The 16,138-nt window shown below is 37.4% G+C and overlaps 3 protein-coding genes across 6 annotated transcripts in view; 2 read left to right on the forward strand and 1 right to left on the reverse strand.

Annotated features, from left to right (window-relative positions):
• On the forward strand, window positions 1-10,076 carry LOC127503457 (aquaporin-10-like). Of its 4 annotated transcripts, none has more exons than XM_051877307.1 (6): window positions 1-249; window positions 3,545-3,671; window positions 3,749-3,886; window positions 4,001-4,119; window positions 4,210-4,427; window positions 9,809-10,076. In XM_051877307.1, the coding sequence occupies exons 1-6, from the start codon at window positions 115-117 to the stop codon at window positions 9,825-9,827; spliced, it is 756 nt and encodes a 251-aa protein (XP_051733267.1). In that variant the 5' UTR covers window positions 1-114; the 3' UTR covers window positions 9,828-10,076. The 4 variants fall into 4 exon arrangements, with proteins under 4 accessions (XP_051733267.1, XP_051733265.1, XP_051733266.1 ...); XM_051877305.1 differs by lacking the exon at window positions 9,809-10,076 and adding an exon at window positions 5,542-7,182; XM_051877306.1 differs by lacking the exon at window positions 9,809-10,076 and adding an exon at window positions 4,909-4,954.
• LOC127503458 (tubulin polyglutamylase complex subunit 2-like) lies at window positions 5,957-9,823 on the reverse strand. Its single transcript, XM_051877309.1, has 7 exons — window positions 9,676-9,823; window positions 9,210-9,289; window positions 9,025-9,112; window positions 7,920-8,051; window positions 7,703-7,813; window positions 7,425-7,588; window positions 5,957-6,338 (listed from the first exon to the last, which is right to left on the reverse strand). Exons 1-7 carry the CDS (start codon window positions 9,749-9,751, stop codon window positions 6,117-6,119), a joined length of 873 nt encoding a protein of 290 aa, XP_051733269.1. The 5' UTR covers window positions 9,752-9,823; the 3' UTR covers window positions 5,957-6,116.
• LOC127503455 (protein hinderin-like) overlaps window positions 9,838-16,138 on the forward strand; it is a 23,527-nt gene continuing 17,226 nt past the window's right edge. The window contains exons 1-5 of the mRNA XM_051877295.1: window positions 9,838-10,076; window positions 10,563-10,598; window positions 10,715-10,953; window positions 11,654-11,754; window positions 11,889-12,004. Coding sequence (XP_051733255.1) covers window positions 10,022-10,076; window positions 10,563-10,598; window positions 10,715-10,953; window positions 11,654-11,754; window positions 11,889-12,004 — 547 coding nt within the window. The 5' untranslated portion in view covers window positions 9,838-10,021. The remainder of the gene's footprint in view (window positions 10,077-10,562; window positions 10,599-10,714; window positions 10,954-11,653; window positions 11,755-11,888; window positions 12,005-16,138) is intronic.

Here is a 16,138-nt window from a genome sequence, read left to right on the forward strand (position 1 = left end):
AATAGACATTGCTGACAAACTGACAAACACTACAGTACAAATCCCAATGACAGCCATTCAAAGAGCCTGAATTAGCAAAACTGAGGGAGAATATTGCAGAAAAAGAGCAAGGAAATGAAACAGGAAGTCACCATAATGGAGGACGGTATTCAAGGCCATATGGCACCTACTGTGGTCTCCATGTTGAAGATCAAGAATGAAAGCATTCGAGTGGTCCTGGCAGAGACCCTCTGCACATTCATCATGATGGTAAGAGGTTTGTGAGAATTCATTATGCTGCTTAATAGTGGCTCATTTCATTGCATAAAGACTTGAATAATCATGACGATGTCAAGCTTGGAAAACGGTTAATATAATTTTACTGTGGAGTATTTTACTGATGATTTCTTTCATTGTTTTATTCATTCATTCACGATGTCTTTGTACTTGTCATTGTAATGCTTTGGATCACATGCCAACAGATGCACAAGTGGTCAGTATAGTCTGATAGGAGTCAGACCATGTGCTACATACTTTCTATTTTTAGAGAGATTGGACATACTTTTTTCCATTATCAGGTGAAACTCAATGTGACCATGTCAAATGCAAAAATTTGGCCAATAAATGCTAACTGACCAGTCATTTAAGGAAACAAACCTACATTCAGTCCAATGTTTTTTTAGTATTATTTATATACTATTATAGTTTTATTAATATTTTGAATTAGCTTTTGTTTTTATATTTTCAGTTTTCATTTTAATTTTTAGTTATTTTGTTATGTGTTTTTGTCATTTTTTTTTTTTTTTTAATTTTAAATATTACTATTCAGCTATAATTTATTTGGTAACACTTTACAATAAGGTGTCATTTGTTAACATTAGGAAATATTAACTAACATGAACTAACAATTTTAACCTTTATCAATGTTAGTTAATGCAAATGTTCATGTCAGTTCACAGTGCATTAACTAATGTTAATGTTATCTTAAAAATGGTTTAGATTAACAATAACTAAGATTAAGAAATGCTGTATAAGTACTGTTCATTGTTAGTTCATGTTAACTAATGTAGTTAACTAATGAAACCTTATTGTAATGTGTAAATGTTTATTTTGGTTTTAGTTTAGGTTCAGTTTTAGTTTTAATTTATTTTCATTTAGTAATTTTAGTGCTTTAACTTAAACTTATTTCAGATAGTTTCCAAGGCAACATTTCTTATTTTTTGCGTAGTTTATTGTATTGTTCACGCACTGAAAAATAAATGGGAAGCGAATTTCATCTAGTGGAAACATTTGGTACTGCGCCCAAACAAAATCTTACTGAAAGCTCATTTTTGGAGATATCAAGCTCAAATTTTGAGCACAACTTGTTTAGATTTATGGCTTTGATTTCCTTACAGTTTTGGAGTAAAACAAGTTTTGGAAAATATACAGGTGCTGGTCATATAATTAGAATATCATCAAAAAGTTGATTTATTTCACTAATTCCATTCAAAAAGTGAAACTTGTATATTATATTCATTCATTACACACAGACTGATATATTTCAAATGTTTATTTCTTTTAATTTTGATGATTATAACTGACCACTAAGGAAAATCCCAAATTCAGTATCTCAGAAAATTAGAATATTGTGAAAAGGTTCAATATTGAAGACACCTGGTGCCACACTCTAATCAGCTAATTAACTCAAAACACCTGCAAAGGCCTTTAAATGGTCTCTCAGTCTAGTTCTGTAGGCTATACAATCATGGGGAAGACTGCTGACTTGACAGTTGTCCAAAAGACGACCATTGACACCTTGCACAAGGAGGGCAAGACACAAAAGGTCATTGCAAAAGAGGCTGGCTGTTCACAGAGCTCTGTGTCCAAGCACATTAATAGAGAGGCGAAGGGAAGGAAAAGATGTGGTAGAAAAAAGTGTACAAGCAATAGGGATAACCGCACCCTGGAGAGGATTGTGAAACAAAACCCATTCAAAAATGTGGGGGAGATTCACAAAGAGTGGACTGCAGCTGGAGTCAGTGCTTCAAGAACCACTACGCACAGACGTATGCAAGACATGGGTTTCAGCTGTTGCATTCCTTGTGTCAAGCCACTCTTGAACAACAGACAGCGTCAGAAGCATCTTGCCTGGGCTAAAGACAAAAAGGACTGGACTGCTGCTGAGTGGTCCAAAGTTATGTTCCTGATGAAAGTAAATTTTGCATTTCCTTTGGAAATCAGGGTCCCAGAGTCTGGAGGAAGAGAGGAGAGGCACACAATCCACGTTGCTTGAGGTCCAGTGTAAAGTTTCCACAGTCAGTGATGGTTTGGGGTGCCATGCCATCTGCTGGTGTTGGTCCACTGTGTTTTCTGAGGTCCAAGGTCAACGCAGCCGTATACCAGGAAGTTTTAGAGCACTTCATGCTTCCTGCTGCTGACCAACTTTATGGAGATGCAGATTTCATTTTCCAACAGGACTTGGCACCTGCACACAGTGCCAAAGCTACCAGTACCTGGTTTAAGGACCATGGTATCCCTGTTCTTAATTGGCCAGCAAACTCGCCTGACCTTAACCCCATAGAAAATCTATGGGGTATTGTGAAGAGGAAGATGAGATATGCCAGACCCAACAATGCAGAAGAGCTGAAGGCCACTATCAGAGCAACCTGGGCTCATTATAACACCTGAGCAGTGCCACAGACTGATCGACTCCATGCCACGCCGCATTGCTGCAGTAATTCAGGCAAAAGGAGCCCCGACTAAGTATTGAGTGCTGTACATGCTCATACTTTTCATGTTCATACTTTTCAGTTGGCCAAGATTTCTAAAAGGAATTCTTTGTATTGGTCTTAAGTAATATTCTAATTTTCTGAGATACTGAATTTGGGATTTTCCTTAGTTGTCAGTTATAATCATCAAAATTAAAAGAAATAAACATATGAAATATATCAGTCTGTGTGTAATGAATGAATATAATATACAAGTTTCACTTTTTGAATGGAATTAGTGAAATAAATCAACTTTTTGATGATATTCTAATTATATGACCAGCACCTGTATATTTCATTTAAAATTGCAATAATCTGCCAAGTGTCATCTTTAAAAAAGATACCAAACTTAAGTTTGTGCTCCAAAGAATTTAAGTTTATGACAGTTAAATTTGGAAATTTCATTTTCAGGTCTATGTTAAAAAATGGATAAACAGGTAGGATAATAACTATTCCATAAATATAATTTAGTACCATAAAATCCCCTAAAAATACAAAATATTAAATAAAAAACATTATCAAACTGAAATATAGTACATTTATTTAATTGAAAAAAAATCAGGGATTGTCGACTGCCATGCGAACAGCACCAGAGAGTTAATAGTTTTACTTCCATTTTTAGTTAACAATAATAACTCTGTTTCTGTCTCAATGCAGTCTCCAAGTAGACCTAAAATCAACATTTTATGTCAATTTAATTTTTTATCTGATAAGTAGCCATGAAATAAGCCTTGAATCAGGGTTTATTTTCCTATTATGTCCTGCTGCACATCATCAATGTTTAGTTTCTCTGACAGACTGTTTTTGAATTCCAGGTTTTCGGCCTTGGCTGTGTTGCACAAGTGGTCACAGGAAATGGATTTTTTGGAGAGTACCTCAGCATAAATGTAGGCTTTGGGCTGAGTGTGGCTATGGGTGTGCACATTGGTGGAAAAGTGTCAGGTGAGACCCTCAAACACCAAGTCAAAGCTCTCCTTAATGACAATTAATAATGCAGTATGTTTGACTCTATCACATAGGAGCTCATATGAATGCAGCTGTTTCATTCACAATGTGCGTGTTTGGCCGTTTACGCTGGAAGATGCTGCCATTATATGTCTTAGCCCAGTTTCTGGGTTCCTTCCTTGCTGCTGGGACCATTTTTTCACTTTATTACGGTGAGCAAATACTCATCTTCTTCTTCAGGAGTTATTTTTGTTCTTGGAGTGTTGGAGTAGGTCATATAAACTGCCACAAGGTTTCTTTGCTCACATCTGTACTGTGCTTTATAGATGCTATACATCATTACTGTGGGGGCAATTTCACTGTGTCTGGCCCCAAAGCAACAGCTGGGATCTTTGCCACATATCCAGCACCTTACATCTCAATCTACACTGGATTCTTCGACCAGGTATTTCAAAATGAACAATGTGCAAAAAAATGGCTCGACTGTACCCATTAAGCACATTTAGAGGAAGTTATTTTAATATCTCTGAATCAGGTTCTGGGCACCGCCATGCTGTTGCTGTGTCTGATGGCTCTGTCAGACCAGAGAAACCAGCCGGTTGTGGCAGGAGGTGAGCCTGTGGGAGTGGGGCTCGTGGTGCTGCTCATTGGTGTCTCTCTGGGGAGCAACAGCGGCTATGCTATCAATCCCACCCGAGACCTGGGGCCAAGAGTCTTCACACTGATGGCAGGATGGGGCATGGAGGTTTTCAGGTAATTAAATATAATCTAAAATCAAGCTATAAAACACTCTTTAATATTTGTTTGGATCAAGGTTAATGATTTGTAACATTTCCCACATTTTCAGCCACGATAACCCTGTGTGGTCTGAATTCTTGATGTGCATCCATTGTTTTTGTTTTTGCTTAAGTTAGTCACAATTATCTTCAGAGTCCCTAAAGGGACAAGGTGATGGAAAAAATATGAGATGGGAGGAAAAAAAATATTTCAATGCTTTTGAGTTCACTCGCAAAAGTTTTGTGTTCCCCCGAGAAACTTTGCATTCGCTCGCAAAACCTTTGTGTTCCCTCGCAAAAAAATTTTTTGCATTCCCCTAAGAAAAATGCACAGTTTCTCAGGGGAAAGCAAACATTTTGCGAGCGAATGCAAAGTTTCTTGAGAGAATGCATAAGCACTGACATATAATTTTTCCTTCCATCTCATGTTTTTTTTTTCCATCCCCATGTCCCTTTAGGGGCTCCGTAATTATCATATCAGATCTGTAACAGGAAAATATTTTGAGTTGTATGCCTGACCTGAACTTGGTGCATGGTTTACCATCACTGTAAAATGTAAGTTATTTTACACAGGTACTTTATTTAATATTATTAATAATAATGTATTATGTTTACATAAATGTTTATTAAAATAATATTTAGTTATTCAAATAATGTAGACATAATATATATTACATTATTATTTAATCATATAATGATTAATGCTTGAAACATCCATTGTGATTTTGCTAAAAAGTTGACAATAGGAAACATCACAATTATCAGATCAGATCTGTAACAAGAAATTTTTTTTTTTTTAACTGGTATGCCTGAATTTGCTGAGACTGTAAAAATGTAAAACTATGTAAAATTATTTTATTTAAGAACTTGATTTAATAATAAGTAATAATCAATATTTTAAAATAATCCAATTAAATAAAAAATACATGAAAATATAAAATAATATATTATTATAAAATATTATTTATTAAAAACAACAAATAACAATGCAAAAAATATTACATTTTTATTTATTATTTAATTTGGAAGTGTAAATTACACTAACAATACAGTTTAATTTGATTAAATGTAATGACTTAATTTATTTCCAGGGCAGGCAATGGATGGTGGTGGGTACCCTTGGTAGCCCCCTTTATTGGTGGAGTGACTGGGGCTTTAATCTACAAAGCATTTGTAGAGCTACACCACCCTGATCTTAAGAGCACTAAGACACAGTCTACAGAAGATCCTGAATGTGTTCCTCTGGAAAAGTACAAGAATAGCACTACAGAGATATCTGTGTGAGACCTGCTTAAGTTAAGGACAAAGAATGGTTCAGGGACCAAATAAGGAAAGTGCAATTTCCACCGAGTGCAGCTGGGATGTTTCCAGGAATAACATGAGACACGGATACCAGTCAAAAAGGCTATGGGGTGAATTTCTCAGGCCAACTTTCTCAGTCCACGGTGTACTACCACCTTATGAATTATAGAGGAATAAGCTATTGAAGAATCTCAGGACTCCATGTCCATGTTTGATCTTTAATACATTTTTTGCACACAGACTTATGGGCATCAAAAGATGAAATTAAACTGCTTAAATCAGGATAAATGCCCAGCATTAGCCAAAAGAACAGTCAACATGCCTGTATGAGAACAGTCAATGGGCATTTGTTGGGACAGCGGGGTCATCGTTTAGTCACGCTGTGTCTCCCCGAGGCCCCCTGTCCTTTAGCTGTACTTCCGCCGCTCGCTGGGACCTGTGCTGGCTGCTTCTTCTTGGGAGTGGGTGGCTTGGCCTTGCCGCGGAACGCCTTGGCTGGGTCCAGCTTGTTCAGTAAAGGTTCACTGGATGTATCAAGATGGAGATCACCATAGAACGTCAGGGGTTGGTAGAGAGCAGCCCATTGCTGTGTCAAGAAAGCAATGGAGAACTTAAAGTTGCTTTGTAGCAGTTGATTACATAATGAAACTGTGAACATACACTACCGTTCAAAAGTTTGGGCTCATAAATTTTTTTTTTTTCAACGAAATTAATACTTATAAAGGACACATTAAAATTAATAAAAAGTGGTCGGTGCCAATAGCCTCGTGGGCAGAATGACAACATATAGCGCAGTTGCGCTTCAGGCGTCCTGACTTCGAGTCTCGGCTCATGGACCTTTCCCGATCCTGACGCCCCCTCTCTCTCTCCAACTTTGCTTCCTGTCAACTTACTATCTTGTCATAATAAAGGCAAAAATGCCAAAAATAAATCTTAAGAAAATGATAAAAAGTGATTTATATTTCAAATAAATGCTGTTCTTTTCAGAGTTTTCACAAAAAATATTGAACAAAACATTAGGAAGCAACTGTTTTCAATATTGAAAATAATAAATGTTTTTGAGCAGCAAATCAGCATATTAGAATGATTTCTGAAGGATCATGTGACACTGAAGACTGGCGTAATGATGCTTTTCCATCACTGGAATAAATAAAGTTATTTTAAATTGTAATAAACTTTCACTATATTACTGTTTTACTGTCGATTTGATCCAAAAATTCAGCATTTGTGAGCTGTGAGCATAAGAGAGTTCTCTCAAAAACAATAAAAAATCTTATCAAACCCAAACTTTTACTACAAGCGGTAGTGTATTACAAAGAGGCCTTCAAATGTATTTAAAACAGGCCATTTAAAGTCAATAAAGTGATTGTTACTTTATACTTGTTTGTGTATATTAAATAAATTATCCAGAATAAAATAAGGAAGCTAAAGGCAATTAAGTATTTTAACAGAAAAAAATACAAATATCTCCTTTAATTTAATGTGTTTTGGATGTGAAAAAAAAAAAATCAAAATTTTGTATCCATACATACTGTATCTGCCACCAAATATAAATGTGTAAAACATATATAAAAATATAAATGTTTTAAAATTATTTTGTGTAGAAAAAAAAAACAATTTTACAATAATTTCAATATTCTTAATGTGATAGAACTGAATAGATAATGCTGACCTTAGCTTGTGGGCTGGGGCCATACGGAGTGAAATTATACTGCCACTCCGGCAGCCCCAAATGAGTGATCATAAGTCGGTAGTAGGCAGTGAAGGAGGGGGTGAGATAGTGCCAGAAAAGTGATCGGTCCAAGAACCACACCTCACACTGCTGGGCCATTACACCTACACAGAATGGACCAGCAGACACAGGGCCAGATGGTAGATTAAAATTATGTTAACTTTTTTGTATGCTATCTCTTTATTTCCTTCAGGATTAAGTGTGGGATGCATAATCACCTGGAATGCAGCTCTTGTAAACAAGGCAGACTTTGCCATTACTATTGCAAGGATCCAGCTCAAATATGCGACTACGAGAATCAAAATGAGGTTGTACAGGGCCATCAGATTCTAAAAAAGAGAAATGACTCTCAAATACATCTGGATATATAATTCATGCAAATTTGCATGCAATGAAATGATGCTAAAAATGCCTAAAGATGAAAGAAAATCTCACCCTCTAAGTCATCATCGAAGTCAAGATCAGCTAACGTAGGTGCATTGGGGAGGGAATATACATTTGACTGAATCAGGGGGCGTAGCTGAGCAACACTGTTTATCACCATACATCCCACTTGAACCACTTCATCTGTAAAACACAAAAGATATATACTTATTAGTTCTTTTTGAATAAAAGCGTAACCATAATGCGGAATCCAGAGGCGGCATTTGCAATTCAGAGGCCCCCCTCGTATTGAATTTGACTGCAATTACTTTATCTCTGTTATATTTACAATGTTATCTAATATTTCGCTCTTAATAGTCTATTTATAAATGCGTTCTATCTCTTTAACCAGAACTATTGTTACAATCATGACCGTAAACAAAAACAGCATTCAATCTTCATCCCTCAGTCCCTCAGCTAAAATGAAATGATACTAAAACCGCCAGTAGGTGGCAGCAAATCAGTGTCTTAATGAGTTAGTCATTGAATCATTCAGTCAACCGATTTGTTCAAAAACGCGGATTCATTCAGTAATGAAAGTGAAACTGTGCTCTACTGTTTGGAAATATTTTCATTGGGAAAATAGAGAAAAAAAAGAATATATTGACAATATTGTGTCTAAAATGTAAGTCACCTAATAGCCTATTAACTTACTGTTTATTGAATTGTTGTATAAAATCAATATCACATTTGCAAACGTGCTGACATTCATAAAAAAAAGCACTTTTGCCTGTGTGATATTGCTTATAATTATTAAAAGAACTCATACGGACACTTTTTTTGCACTATATCTTGGTTTTTTGAAGTATGTTTGTTAATTTTGGTGGCATTTTTGCCCCAAGCCACTGTTAATATACGATCATGGTGTGTGTGCGCTGCGTGATGGCAGAGCGCAAATGGATGCCCCTTCTGTTGCGAGGTCCATTTCAAGTGAAATGGGTGAAATATAGCAAAGACCACTACTGATGGAATCAAAAAAATTATGTGCATGTATAATGATGTGGTCAAATAAGTAAAACGCTGATCAGATCTGAAAAAGCAGGGCTAATAGGGCTAAATTTAAGGCATCATTATAGTGGCATCATTAAGAGATGAGTGCATGTTTCAGGGTGCTCACTTTCCAGCTTGGAGTTCCAGGCAAGCATAAAGCCATCTGTTGTGAGATAGAAATCTCGGAGATCTTCTGGCAAAGCACAGTTGTTTTTCTGGAGAACACACAGGAAAAAAACACACCTAATATAAACATACCCACATCAAAGTTCTGCTTTGAGAATATTCTTTGTTATATTTGAAATACCATACCTGCTCCCAAGAGAGAAGGCATCTCTTTTCTGCAGGAGCTTTCTCTGCAAATCGTACATCCAGCACACCAGGGAGGTTCTCTGTCAAGCAGAAAATATGCAAACGAATAATGCACATAAATGCATATGTAATAACAATTAAAAACTCATTTAATAAGATTAATTGATAATTGACTTGGTTTGCATTAGTGCTTAGCAATCCTGATGGAAAACACAGACACACACACACAACAAAACAGACATATTAAATCACCCTAAGCTGCTTTGTTGTTCTTAGCAGGTTTAAGATGGTCTCCCAGTCTGGCCAAGCTGGTCGTCAGCTGGCCTCCCAGCCTGATCACCTAAAAGGAACTCCAAAACCAGACCAGACCGGGAGAACAGCTAGCTACGATATTTTCCTCAGCAGGGCATGAAGCCTATTGTAGGATGCGGTCTATAATTATTTATATTAAACATCGTTCACTCACCCAAAACCCGAGTAATACCGAGGGTGAGTCTATCCACAAACCCCTTGTATGTCTTGTCATCCTTCACCTCCTCCATTCCAAAATAACACAAAAAGCATCTATATACTTCTATGCCATTTATTCTTTGCTGCAGTCACACAGACGGATGCTGAGGTTACCAAGCACGCAGAACCAAAACATTGCAGTTCTGCACTCCTATTGGCTAAGAAAATGAGAGACGAGTGATTTGACCAATAGTATCCTGGATGGGCGGGCGCAGCAAGTTAATGTCAGCCAATCACACGCACCAGCGTTGAAAAATAGGAGGAGCTCCTGCACGTAATCTGGAAGTGGCGGTTGTTTCAGTATGGCGTCTGTTGCTGAGGGAGCAAATGGCAGTGGATTCTACTGGATTCATGACAGTATCCTTACATTTATTCGTGTTTTTGTTCGATGAGTCTGTTTAAATTAGTTATATTATTTTGGTTTAACAAGCATAAAGGTTAACTGTGGTCAGTGGTCGGTGTGTATGATGAGAGAAGGGAGGCTAATAACTTATTAGCGGATTTTCATTGTCAGTTTAACCGGACTCTAGTTTACACACTACACAAATCCGCAGTTGACGTATACGGAACTATACATGTACTGTTCTGAATATATATATATTTTTATGAAGTTATATTATTGAAAAGACACATAGACTGCAGTGAACGTAGAACAATACTATACAATACTACAGTAAAATGCATGCAACTACAGTTATTGTATACAGCACATAACTGCATTTTTATCATATAGATTGGAGTACTGCTGCTGTAATCTTATGTTATTCTCTTCGGTATTGTTATAGACTGTTTGGCTTCTTTTATTTTTATGGTAGGCATAGTTGTTTCTCTTAACTTGCATAGAATCAGATGAAGAACAGCCCATGGTTTTTGTTACAGGTGAGACTTGTCTATTTTAAAATTTTAGGCTGTTACTGTCATACTAAAATATCCTGTTCATCATTCTGACACCTCATGTTTAATATTTGAAAACTGTCACTCCCATCGTCTTTTAGGGATGAGCAGGGACATCGGTCTGAAGTTTGGTTCAACAAATAATAAAGAGGGAAAGATAAAAAGGAGAGCTGGCAGCATGGATAAAAGTGGCAAGAAACCAGGATTGCATTTGGCAATGCAAAGTGCTGAGATGGCGGCGGGAAAAGCTTCAGATCAGAAGCTGCCTTCTACTGTAGCCAAATCCAAAAGCACTACACATGCACCAGAACCAGACCTGCCTCCTCTCACGTCAACCCAGGTGAGCATTGATTTATTAATATTTACAGTGTTTGTGTGGTGAAATGCCTCTGACTTTTCACAGTTGTCTGCAGGGGTGCGAAACTATCACCTTTAGCTGAAAATTGCCCTTTTAAATCCAAAATAGGTAATTTGTTGGATTTCACCAAACATTCATCCCAAATTTGAAATGAAAATCGTTTATAAATCTGTTGTCAACAAAAGAGAAGCTTTAAATGGAAGTTGTGATCATCTTTTTTTACCTATTGTGATTTGTGACAAATATCTGAGTGAAATGGCTTTGAATCAGAAAAAAATGTAGCGTGGGACGTGATTTTGTCATTCTGGAATTGATTGGATCATTGTGGTTTACTATTACTGTAATGTCATGTGAGTGACAGGTTGACCCACCCTTGTGCCGGTGAACATGTCATCAGAGAAGAGATGTCATTGCAAGGCGGAGGGAAAGTTATTTTGACTAAAGATTATGAGGGCACGCAAATTAAAAAACAAGCTAACAAAAACAACTGGAATTTTTCATAAAAAAACCTTCAGCAAATGCAAATCTAATTCTCTTTGACAGTCATAAATTGACAAGGTTATTTTTTAGGATGTACAAAGAATCTCTCCAGGTTTGTTTATTTGATTTGTACATGAAATCTTCAGAAATTCTTGTTTTATAGATGTTCAATCAAATTGAAAGTGTCTGTTCTGGATTGCAGACTCTCTTCAGCGCTGCCCAAGCCAAAAGTAAGCCATCGCTGAAGGATCTCTGCCCAGAGGACAAGCGTCGGATTGCCAATCTCATCGAGGAGCTGGCCAGGTAAAGCCCTCTCATTATAGTGATCTGATGCTTTTTAGACTGAATGAATGATTACAGTAGACCTCAAGCCAATGTGATTTACTGTGCATGGTGATACAGCAGCAGTGGATCCGATTTTGTTTGTTTCTTTTCAGAGTGAGTGAAGAAAAAGAGGAATCTGTACAGAAACTCAGGGATGAACAGGAAACCTTTGAGAAAAAAATCCAACAGTTAGAGCAACAAAACCAACACATCGTGCAAGAGAGAGAAAGTATCCTTTTACAACAGAAACAGTAAGAATGCTCTTGTAGAGTTTAGGTTTTAGGCTTTTATGTAAATGAAATGCTGTCATCAATCACAACAAATTAACATTGATTACATTTCAATGGCAAACAATCAGTGGTATTTTCCTAGTTTAATCTAGTGGTGGTGGCTATGACCAATATCATATCACTGTATACGATTTTATTTCATATATTATATTTAATATATTTATTTTTTGCTGATAGTTAAATTATTTATATATTAAACATATCCTCAGCTGTCATCTTTACTGGTGATATTAATTCAGAATAGACATTTTTTGGCTATGTGAGTAATTTAGATTATTTCATATATACACTACAACTCAAAAGTCTTGGGTCGGTAAGATTTTTTTAATGTTTTGGAGTCTCTTATGCTTATTTATTTGATCAAAAATACAGTAAAAACAGTAATATTGTGAAATATTATTTTAATTTAAAATAACTGTTTTCTATTGTAATACATTTTAAAATGTAATTAATTCCTGTGATGGCAAAGCTGAATTTTCAGCATCATTACTTCAGTCACATGATCCTTCAGAAATCATTCTAATTTGCTGATTTGCTGCTAAAGAAACTTTTCCTCTTATTATCAATGTTGAAAATAGTTGTGCTGCTTAAAGGGTTAGTTCACCCAAAAATGAAATTTGTCATTAATTACTCACCCTCAAGACCTTCATCTTCAGAACACAAATTAAGATATTTTTAATAAAATCCAAGAGTTTTTTTTAATCTCCCATAGAAAGCAACAAAATTACCGCATTCAAGGTCCAGAGAAGTAGTAAAGACATTGTTAAAATAGTCAACGTGACTTGAATGTGGTAATTTCATTGCTTTCTATGGGAGATAAAAAAAACCCCTCGGATTACATAAAAAATATCTTAATTTGTGTTCAGAATATGAAGGAAGGTATTACAGGTTTAGAACGACATGGGGGTGAGTACTAGTGAGTGTAACAGCATTTATTTGAAATAGAAATCTTTTGTAACATTATTAAATGTCTTTGTCACTTTTGATCAGTTTAATGCAAAAGTATTAGTTTCTTTAAACGAAACAAAACAACCTACTGACCCTAAACTTTAGAACGGTAGTGTAATTCACAATGTGGTGACTCAAATCACAGTCCACTCTTTGGAAAAAGTGAAGGACTGTTTTGTATTTTAGACTGACAGGGGGCAGTGTTGTCTAAGCATTGGATTCATGTTCAGCCTTGTCGTGACTTCTGTAGGGGCAATATAACCACAGGACGTCATTGAGACGGTTTTTGAATTACACTTGTGCTTGAAAGGGTGAGGATCCACTTTCTTTGGCATTATGTGTCACATTGGACTACTTTAAAATTTACTCTTTTTGTTGAAGATGAAGTAGGCTTTATTTGCAGCATGATTGTGTGAAATGCAACAGACAAACGACAAAGAGAATTCACACTGAGTTATGTTTAATATTTACTATTTTAGATGCCAGTTTTTGAGCTCAGGGATAAGACCCGTCCTTGGTTTGGGTTGAACTGCTTTTAATTTTCGTTTGAAATTGAAAGGGCTGGCACTGATCACATGACCACTGGGAACAGCGTGAGTTTCTTCTCGTGCCAACCTGTCATCCGACTGGCACATCACAAACTTTGCACAGTTCGGATGCTCCCTTTTTTTCCTTGTGGCTCTGCCAGCTTTGGTGATCTTGCTTTGGTCAAAAGACATGGCGAATCATCAGTTTCGCCCAACACTGTGAAATACGAAGAGCAATCGCAGGCTGCTAAATTGCAGATTTGGCAGGCGAGCTCAGAAATTAGGCGAGCTCAACTCAATTAAATGCACTTTGGCTCCACGGCCTGGCATTTCCACTAAAATTCAAAACTCCATTAAAAAGAGATTGTAGAGCAAGACAAACTCTATGAAAGCCCCCTGTGGAGACAGGGCGGTCTCTAAAGGTATCAGACAGATGCTGGCCAACAGAGCTGTTCTTAAAGGGATAGTTCACTCAAAAATGAAAATTATCCCATGATTTACTCGCTATCGTAGTTGTATATGACTATCTTCTTTCAGACGAACACATTCGGAGATGTATTCAAAAATATCCTGGCTCTTCCAAGCTTTATAATGGTAGTGAATGGGGGGCCTGATTTTGAAGCCCAAAAAAATGCCTCCATCCATCATAAAAATAATCTAGACGGCTCCAGGGGTTTAATAAAGGCCTTCTGAAGTAAAGCAATGGGTTTTTTGTAAGAAAAATATCCATATTTAAAACTTTATTAACTATAATAACTAGCTTCTGGCAGACGGTCGTACGCATCAGTTTGCGGCGGAGAGTAACCCCTGACCCAGCGCGTGACACAATGATGAATGCGGAAGCGCAGAGGATAGAGCAAAACAAAACACCGGTCCTGAATCCTGCGTCATACATCGCGTCAGACGTTACTCTTGTGGCGCAAGTCAAATTGCGCAGTATGCGTACGGTCGTCTGTAGTTGTAAACATGGATATTTTTCTTACAAAAACCCATCGCTTTGTTTCAGAAGGCCTTTATTAACCCCCTGGAGCTGTATGGATTGTTTTGATGATGGATGGATGCGTTTTTTTGGGCTTCAAAATCACGCTCCCCTCCATTCACTACCATTTTAAAGCTTGGAAGAGCCAGGATATTTTTAAATATATCTCAGATTGTGTTCGTCTGAAAGAAGATAGTCATATACACCTAGGATGGCTTGAGGGTGAGTAAATCATGGGATAATTTTCATTTTTGGGTGAACTAACCCTTTAAAGGTTAAGTGGGACGCAAAAAGACAAACTGTTATGAGGGTCTGTGTAGAATAATTGCTCGCATTGTCTCCATCTCATCTGCCAGGATTGTGACTATCAAGAGGAAATCTCTGTAAGAGGGGCGGGAAAAATTACAAAAAGTTACATTCTGAGCGTAGGAAGAATTTGAAGCTCGTGTACGGAATGAAATTAGAATTTTCTCAAGCCTGTCTTTGGCATTCTACACCACGTCTCTGAGTGGTAGATTCTATTACAGAGAAGCTCGCAATCTTTGTTCTTCACAAGGAATTTACATCAAGAAGCACGCAAGACACAAAGGAGAAGTTGAATGCGTTCATCAATATCATTAATCTTATTGAAGTTTGCATGGTCGCTTTTTCCGAACGCTGCGGATGGATCAGAGGAGCAGAAGTCCTTTTGTAATAGTTTGTTTGACTAGTTCTGAATCCGTGCATCCTGGCGGGATGAGCTTAGGTGGGGCGTAAGCCCTCACAGAAATGCCACTTAATCACAAACCCACTGCTCGCATATTGTTTATGACCAATTAGTTTTGTAGACACACTAATAATTGGAAGTAATAAACCACATGCTCGCAGCAAATGAAGTCTCATGATATATAAATAATCAAATCATCAGTGGCTTGGTGAGTCATTTTCACTGTTATTTAAATCGAAGCGTGCGGTTGAACTGTCCTCCTATCGATTTACATCTCAACCTACACACGCAGACCATCCGGCCGAGAGGCCCCGTAAAATATTCTCTTCGGCGCAATTTTGTTCTATCTCGAGGTGGATTTCATTATTTTATTTCTGCGCTGGCTGACAGGGGAGTGAATCATGTTGACAGCGCCTGTCTGAAATATCGAATGCAAACTCTGATTTTGTGTATTTTTGGATGGGGGTGGAGACACACCGTGCCTGCAGCTTTCTTTTCTCCTGATGTAGGCCCTCGGAATGAGCTCTGATTGGCCGGCAGCCAACAGAGGTGCCTGCACGGCGGGAAGCGGGAGAGAATCTTATCAGTCCCGCTCCAGTCGCTCCAGATTACCAGGCGCTGAGCGTTCCCGCACGCCCTTCTGTTAATGTATTAATATGTGTGTTTACGCCCAACCTGTCTATCGGAGTATCAGAAGCCTCTCGTCAGCTGTGAGGTAGATGCCTGCGTGTGATGCGCTCTATCTATGAGACAGGCTCTTTGTTCTCATTACAAATGAGAGGCCTATTTATGGTAAGGGTCCTTGTTGAACAGTTACTCATTTTATACCTGCTATTACACAGAGGTTTGACATCCAGCTGTCATAAAGGACATTGTTTTTTGGCACCTCAGGATTTGATATCCCTTTGTATCC

This window comes from Ctenopharyngodon idella, chromosome 21, assembly GCF_019924925.1.
Source record: "Ctenopharyngodon idella isolate HZGC_01 chromosome 21, HZGC01, whole genome shotgun sequence".
Lineage (NCBI taxonomy): Eukaryota > Metazoa > Chordata > Actinopteri > Cypriniformes > Xenocyprididae > Ctenopharyngodon > Ctenopharyngodon idella.

What these genes read in the sequence shown, in the direction of transcription:
- LOC127503457 (XM_051877305.1), top strand. Translation starts at nt 115, where the DNA reads ATGAAACAGGAAGTCACCATAATGGAGGACGGTATTCAAGGCCATATG. An exon ending in ACACTGGATTCTTCGACCAG is followed by an intron (nt 4,120 to 4,209) that starts GTATTTCAAAAT and finishes TCTCTGAATCAG; the next exon opens with GTTCTGGGCACCGCCATGCT. An exon ending in TGGGGCATGGAGGTTTTCAG is followed by an intron (nt 4,428 to 5,541) that starts GTAATTAAATAT and finishes ATTTATTTCCAG; the next exon opens with GGCAGGCAATGGATGGTGGT.
- LOC127503458 (XM_051877309.1), bottom strand. Translation starts at nt 9,751, where the DNA reads ATGGAGGAGGTGAAGGATGACAAGACATACAAGGGGTTTGTGGATAGA. An exon ending in GCCTTCTCTCTTGGGAGCAG is followed by an intron (nt 9,113 to 9,209) that starts GTATGGTATTTC and finishes TGTGTTCTCCAG; the next exon opens with AAAAACAACTGTGCTTTGCC. An exon ending in TTACAAGAGCTGCATTCCAG is followed by an intron (nt 7,589 to 7,702) that starts GTGATTATGCAT and finishes CATTCTGTGTAG; the next exon opens with GTGTAATGGCCCAGCAGTGT.